Source organism: Hyaena hyaena, unplaced genomic scaffold (assembly GCF_003009895.1).
Source record: "Hyaena hyaena isolate Hyena2069 unplaced genomic scaffold, ASM300989v1 scaffold_277, whole genome shotgun sequence".
In the NCBI taxonomy this organism is placed as follows: domain Eukaryota; kingdom Metazoa; phylum Chordata; class Mammalia; order Carnivora; family Hyaenidae; genus Hyaena; species Hyaena hyaena.
Window position 1 is genome coordinate 1,258,944 of NW_024080905.1, and position 7,343 is coordinate 1,266,286.

A 7,343-nucleotide genomic window follows, 5' to 3' on the forward strand; every position below is an offset into this window, starting at 1 on the left:
TGCTTAGGCTCAGATATATATGTTGCAGACACTGAGGTCCCTGTGAAGTTAGCTGTCCAGGCTGAAAGGCCAAATGGGGGTTTAGATGTGGTCGGGGTCATTAAAATTTATGTCAGTGTTAAGCCTGCACTGATTTTGGCCATACGTGTCCAGAGTTTTATAAAAGCAACATGGAAACTGCTTATTATTCGTTTTTCCTTCCAAAAGATTGGGAGCTCCCAGTGAAGTATGTAAGGTACAAAAAATGGAGTGATTAATGGTTTTACCAAGTACTACTTAATGTGGACAGTGCTCAGGATTTCTCCTGGGAGTCTCTCCTTTGATGCTATTTTGGAAATCACCTTTGATTTTCAAAAGAATATGAGACTGTTTTAGAAAGTAGATTTGTTACTACAGGGTGTCCATTAGTGAGGGCATTTCCGTGGTCTATTATCTGCAGTTAATATTCATTTTTCCCAAGGTGCCATATACAATTGTTTTCTGATATATCTTTTTTTATATATACAATCAATGAGAGATGTCTATGGTTTATCTGATTTTGTTTCATAGAGTGTGGAATACTATTTCCGCCTCAGTCACCGCAGAGCACATCAACTTTACACAGCTTTCCTTAGGAGGCACTCAGAGATCCTTCCTTTGTATGTAATAGCTTTGAAGAAATGGTCTACTTGAAATTCTATAAGCAATACTTGGGGAGTCATAACTAACCTTCTTCTTTTTGTGAAAGGAATATAATTCTCAAAATTACAATTCTTAATTTGTTTTGAGTACTAAAGACAAATTAGTACTCAAAAGAGGAAGAAAACATTTAGATGAAAACATCATTATAGGAACATTAGAGTTTTATTTATTAACAGCCTAATTTGATACAAGAAAAACGGTCCATATGAGAATCAGGAGATTTTGTTGTTTTTTTTTAATACAGTGTGTGCTTTTGGCAGACTCTGTAACCTTAGTCCCGATGCCTTGGCTTTTTAAAATCTGTAAATTGGTGATCATACCGCTGTGGGAATATAATCAATAGAAATAATAATTTTAATAAAAGAGTTCAATACTTATTAAATAGTTTTAAATAGAAATCAGATCAATTCAGAACCCCTTGATAGAAACGATTTTCCCCAGTAAGCTAACAGTGATCATATGTGTGCATGTGCTTTTTTTTATGTTATATTCTGAAAATATGGGGGTTTTTTTGTTCTCAAATTTCAGGTGTAACCTCCCCCCAATTACAGGAAATGTTAGTAAAGACGTCGGCAGTAAAACCAATGTTGTGACTGTAAATCCCAGTATCATAAAACTCAAGTAAGTACCTCCAAGATACAGAAGTGTTTGAGAACGTTCGTTTCATTGTTTAACACATTTCTTAGTCTGAACACTAATCTCGTTGCTGAAACAGACTTGCACTGCAGCTGGAGTGACTTTTGGGGAAAAGATATAAGAATATATTCATAATGTTTTTACTTTTTCTCAAGGTAATAACTCATAAGAGGTATGACCAATTGTACTTTTTCTTTAAGGAAATCTTTTCTATTAAAATTTTTTTAATGTTTCTTTATTTTTGAAAGAGAAAGAAACAGAGTATGAGTGGGGAAGGGGCAGAGAGAGAGAGGGAGACACAGAATCCGAAGCAGCTGATGTGGGCTTCAATTCGTGAACCGTGAGATCATGACCTGAGCCAAAGTTGGATATTTAACTGACTGAGCCACCCAGGTGCCCCAGAAACCATTTTTATTTTAAAGATTTTACTTTTTTTTTAAAAGTAATTTCTATACCAATGTGGGGCTGAAACTTACAACCCCCAAGATCAAGAGTCACATGCTCAACTGACTGAGCCAGCCGGGTCCCCTGACTAATTGTACTTCTAATGTCATAAGCTGAACATTAGTAATCAAGTGAAAACTCATTTATCTCTTCATTTCTTGTTACAACGGTGAAGTTACTTTTGAGAATTTTCTTTCAGAGTTTTAGCATTACTCTTTTATCTTGGGAACCATTTCTTGATAAAACGGTTTGTTTAGAACTTCAGAGAGTGAGCCATAGGAGAACTTGGCCAAAAAAAAAGTTTTTACTTTGGATAGTTTATTACCAAAAAATAATTCCATATTTCATTTTTACAGTGTAATTACTACAAAATGTTGCTGGTTAATAAAAACTCCATACATAGCTTGACTCTGTTGTTTTCATCAAAATTGACCAGTAATCATTATTAATAAAATACACAATAGAAATATATATTCAGATAGTTCTAGTATATCTTAAGATAAAAAATATCGTATCTGTATCCCAGAAGTTAATTTTCTAAACACAGACAATCACACAGATTAGTATATTTACTAACGTATTATTTAGGTCAAACATAAAGAACTATCACAATACACAGGGAAAATTTAACATGTGTGGTGTGTGTGTATGAATATAGATATTTTAAGTTCTTCAGAGGAAATTTGTATGATCACATGCACAGAAAGATACACTAAAAACAAGAGTACAGCTCAGTGAATTTTTTTTAACGTATAGGCATTTTAAGAGTGAGCTATTTGAGAAAACATCAATCATTATTAATTTAGATGTGTTTCTGCATCAAAAAGCAAACTTAGAGAAAAAAATTACAGAAGTTGGAAATTAAAATAACATAAGAAATGTGTGTCCAGTGGGGATATAGCCTGGTAAGAAAATATAAATGAGGGGCGCCTGGGTGGCTCAGTCAGTTGAGCATCCGACTTCGGCTCAGGTCACAATCTCACGGTTAGTGAGTTCACACCCTGCGTCGGGCTCTGTGCTGACAGCTCAGAGCCTGGAGCCTGTTTCAGATTATGTGTCTCCCTTTCTCTCTGACCCTTCCCCACTTACCCCTCTATCTCTCTCTCTCAAAAATAAATAAACATTAAAAAAAGAAAGAAAATCTAAATGAAAGCCTAAGGACTCTTCAAAGGGGAGATGAAGACTTATCTCTTGATACTTACAGGATGCTTCCTTATACTTGTACTTGGACCCTGAGTCCATTGTTTGTCTCTTATAAGTAGGTCAGTTGCCTGGCCAGTGGTCACTTCAGCTTTAAGTAACCAAAACTGCTACTTGGAAGATTATAAGGATGATGATTTTTTTTAATTTGGCAGGTATGGAAACTTAAAGAAAAAGAAAGAAATATTTCTGGAGGACATTGCAACCTACGGAGACGCCTTCCTCCTTCTGCCGGCGTTTTCTTTCAGGGCCAACACCGTCGCCTCTTTTAAAGTGTATAACACGCTCAAAGAGTCTAACGCAAGACAAAAGGTTATATTTTTCCATCCCAAGTACCTGAGAAACCTCGCCCTTTTCTGGAGAACTGAAGGTGTGACCGAGTTTCGCCTGTCCTCTGGCTTGATGATCACAAGCGTGGCCGTGGAACTGTGTGAGCACGTGACGCTCTACGGGTTTTGGCCCTTCTCTCGAACGGTGGAGGACACGCCCGTCAGCCATCACTACTACGACAACAACCTGCCCAAGCGCGGCTTCCACGAGATGCCCAAAGAATACAGACAAATTCTTCAACTTCATCTGAAGGGAATCCTCAAATTACAATTCAACAAATGTGAAAGAACCTAAGCTTAGGGTCTTAAGGTGGGAACCGTGTTCCTACCATGAGGTAGGTGAGTAACAGCGATTCCCAACAGTCAAAGCGGCGGTTGCCGGGCAGAAGAGGAAGCGCCCTGAACCCGGGTTTGATCAGAGCTTCCCCACTAAGCTTGCATCCCCAGCCGCCCCTGCACCTGTTCCGATCTTTAGTTTCCCTCCCAGTCAAATGGGGACCGTGATTTGTAACTTGCTTCAGGCGAATGTGATCATCTATGAAGACTCTTGGCCAAGGATTTGGCGTGGTGACATAGGGACTCCATGATGGTTTCCTTGTTGGTATCTTTAGTGGCCATTTCTACTTTCACCAGACTGATAATGAAAGGCGTGCAGTTTTGAGGACACTTCCTGGAGAGAAGAGCTGAAATACCAGTATTCACTGGGGTTCGTTCCCCAGGCTGTCGGTGATCACCTTCTCATCCTTCTTCCTGTCCTCAAGAGTGCGTTTAAGGACTTCCAGCAGACCCTTGATTCTTCAGCAATGAAATCCTTCTCTTTGGGTAATAATGTGTTGGTTGGATTTAGGCCAATGCTTTTCCTCCTTTGTCTATATTTTTCAATCACTCTTTATAATTTATATTAATGTCCTGACTGTACCCATAAGCCTTTTCCTCTTTCACTGACAGAATCTATTTCAAGAGCATGAGGAGTTACAGTACCCAGTTTTTCTTACCTATGGTCTTATCTCTGGGGTCACACATTTGATTTAGTTTTCTTTTTTTAAAAAAATTATCAAACAGCTACTTCATACCAGACCCTGGAAAGGCTGTGTCTGTAAGAGGGACATAAAGACCAAGTCCTTCAGGAAGAAATGGACATGCGTCTGACCAAGTGTAATACGGTATGACAAATGTTACTATGACAGCTATGAATAAAGGACTGTGAGAAACAGAGGTGGGGATAATTAAATCTCTCAGGGGAATCTCTTTCAGAAAAGAGGTAATTTCTGAATGAAGCCTAGAAAATGAGTAAGGTTTTAACAAATGAAGAGGATTCTAGGTAGAGGGAATATGATGGGGAAAAAGTCCATCCCCTTGATTCTGATTCACCAAAATGAGGATATTTGAAGGCAAATCACAGCCTTTGCCCCAAAACCTGTCGCTTGAAGGGAGGTTATAGTGCATGGGAAACCATATCTGTGAAATGGGAATAATAATGACCGGATGGATTTCATGGGAAAGCTGTAAGGATTAAAATTCACAAAAACTTAATTTTCATAAGCAAAGGTGTGTATTTACATGAGAAATAAGACTCATAATTTAAACATCAAACAAAGCTCCAGTGGTATTGAATATTACCATTTTTATACCACTCCCTTACATTATGATGACACCTGGTAACATAGGTCATCTATGTATCAGCTGAATACCTTAATTGACTTAACTAAGTAGCTATGTTTTATATTTTCAACATTGCTTATTTTTGTACCGTTACAAGGAGGGCAGAAACGGGAGTGGAGCAGACTTGCCAGCCTGCTGAATTAATTACAAATACAATTCTGAATTCTTACCTTAGCCAGATTGCTGTTTTCCTAAAGGGTTACTTTTAAGAACACTGTGCTATCACTTGCTTATTTTGGTAAAGTACCTCTTTCCTTTCATTGTAGTTGACATTTTCTATGCCTTTCTTTGTTCACATTTTATTTATCTTGTAGCAGATGAACCCTTTTAGCTGCATAAATTGCTTAAAAGTTCATATATAAATAGTTCCCAAAAGGAACATGCTTTTAGTTACATGAAGTCTAATTTATTTATCTTTCTTTTTGCAATGATGAACAAGTAGCTATTTTCTACTGCTTCTAATGGATTTAATTTGTTGTAAAAATCTGCTCGCAGGATTAGCAATGTCTATCATGTTACTAACAATGGATTATTAAAAAATAGAACACTCTAAAATTGTATAGTTAGTAAAATGTTTCCCTCAAAATGTTTTCTGGGGGAGTAGAAACTTCTCTTTCTGATGATACTGGAACTATAGCATTAATGAGCAAAAGTAATAGGATATACTGAAATAAATCATTAAATATACAATACGGAGACTTAAGAAGTTATTTTAATAGAAATTACATATGATTAGGGCAGACATGACTTGAGTTCCACCCCCCCCCCCCCCCCATATAACTTCCCATTTTAACTTAGGAAAGTTTCTCTAGAATACCAAAGTAGAATCTTCAGTGTCACTGATAGAAATTTTGGAAGTATTTGAAATGGTGTTGACTCGCAGACTTCTCTGGAGCTTCCTAGGTGTAGTCCGAAACTGACCCCTGTACACAGAACACAGGGAGAGACCAAAGAAAGTGGCAGGCCACCTCAGATTGGTAAGTGGCAGTTTTAATAAGCAAGGGGCCTTGCATATGAGATGGTTTTGGGCAGCCCCAAGACCGGTAGATCTCCGCATCTGTCCGCTAAACTTGAAAGCTTATGTAGAGGCCTTAACGGAGGTCAGACATGTAAATTGTCCAAATGGTCTCAATGCCATGTCACTGTCTCTTCCTTGGGGAAGCTTCTAGGAGCAGAGAAGACAAATAGAATGCACATACCAGGGACGGGGGAGGGAATAAGAAGCCTCCAGTTGCTGGGTTCCATCTCATGGGTCAACAGGTAATCATGTCCCGTAGATGACCTCCCCCAATACTGTGAGGTCAAGAGGCAGCGTCCTAATGATACCTACGTTCCAGTAAAAGTTCAGTAGGAAAAAAGACAAGTGGAGAAAAATGTTGACGTTTCTACGTGAACATAACTGAAGTTGGTTTTCTGTGGTTATATTAATATTTGTATTGGCATCCTAAAAGCATGTTGAAATTTTGCAACAACCCTGGCTCAGTTAGGGTCTCATTAACCAAAAGTCTTTGATCAAAAAGAACATGTGCATTCTTTGTTTGTCTTTCCCAAGTTGGTCTGTAACTTGTGAAATCAGTGGGAGGCCTCGTTCACATCATAACATTTCCTCTTCGGCAGAGGACAGACAACCTTCCATGTGTCCCATTACGATGTGCCAATAGTGTCCTTTTGTGCCAAAATAGAATTTTTTAAGCTTTCTGAAATACAATAAAACAGAAATTTTGATGATTCAGCATATCAGCGGTGTGAATTGTAAATCGTGAGTCACAGTCCTTTTCACCCTATAATGGCAAAATATTACAAGTTTTACACTAAGATCAAAACCAAAAGAAAAGTGTCAACTCCAGCTCATAGATTTATAGACTAACCAGCGCGCCGGACTGTGACACTCTCACGAATCTATGGGCATAATGAGCATTGGTTAAATGTTGATGGATCAGATTTGATCTTTTGCTCTTAAACTTGAAGTGCATGGGCACTGAAAATAGAAAGCCTGATTACTGGTGCTAGAAAGTACTAAGCTCCAGTTGGGACTTCTGCTCATAATACCACACGTCACCGGTTTCTAGGGGAAATACTAGGGTGCTTGATCCCCGTTTTTACTTGTTAATGTCACTTGGCAATGTAACCAAATAGCAAGGTCCTAAAATAATTTTCATCTAAATCTGAGGGTAAGGCAAAAATGTTCATTTAAGCATGTAGTCTGTAGTGCTGCATGGGCCCTCGAAAGGGCTCCATGCACACTTGCATAGAGATAAGTATTACACAATATAATGATCCTTGATGTTTCAGATTTTTTTTTTTCTCCTAACCAAAGGGAAAGGCAAATAGATCATGAGTCTCACGAAAGAGGATTTCCTTCTGCATGTAAATATGCAGGCTCTCAGCCAG

At 38.3% G+C, this 7,343-nt stretch overlaps 1 protein-coding gene across 1 annotated transcript in view; it reads left to right on the plus strand.

The window, feature by feature from the left end:
• ST8SIA6 (ST8 alpha-N-acetyl-neuraminide alpha-2,8-sialyltransferase 6) overlaps positions 1-6,689 on the plus strand; it is a 148,274-nt gene extending 141,585 nt beyond the window's left edge. Inside the window, exons 7-8 of the mRNA XM_039245887.1 lie at positions 1,210-1,302; positions 3,117-6,689. Of these exons, the coding sequence (XP_039101818.1) occupies positions 1,210-1,302; positions 3,117-3,585 (562 nt within the window). The 3' untranslated portion in view covers positions 3,586-6,689. The remainder of the gene's footprint in view (positions 1-1,209; positions 1,303-3,116) is intronic.
• Positions 6,690-7,343: the final 654 nt, after the last annotated feature.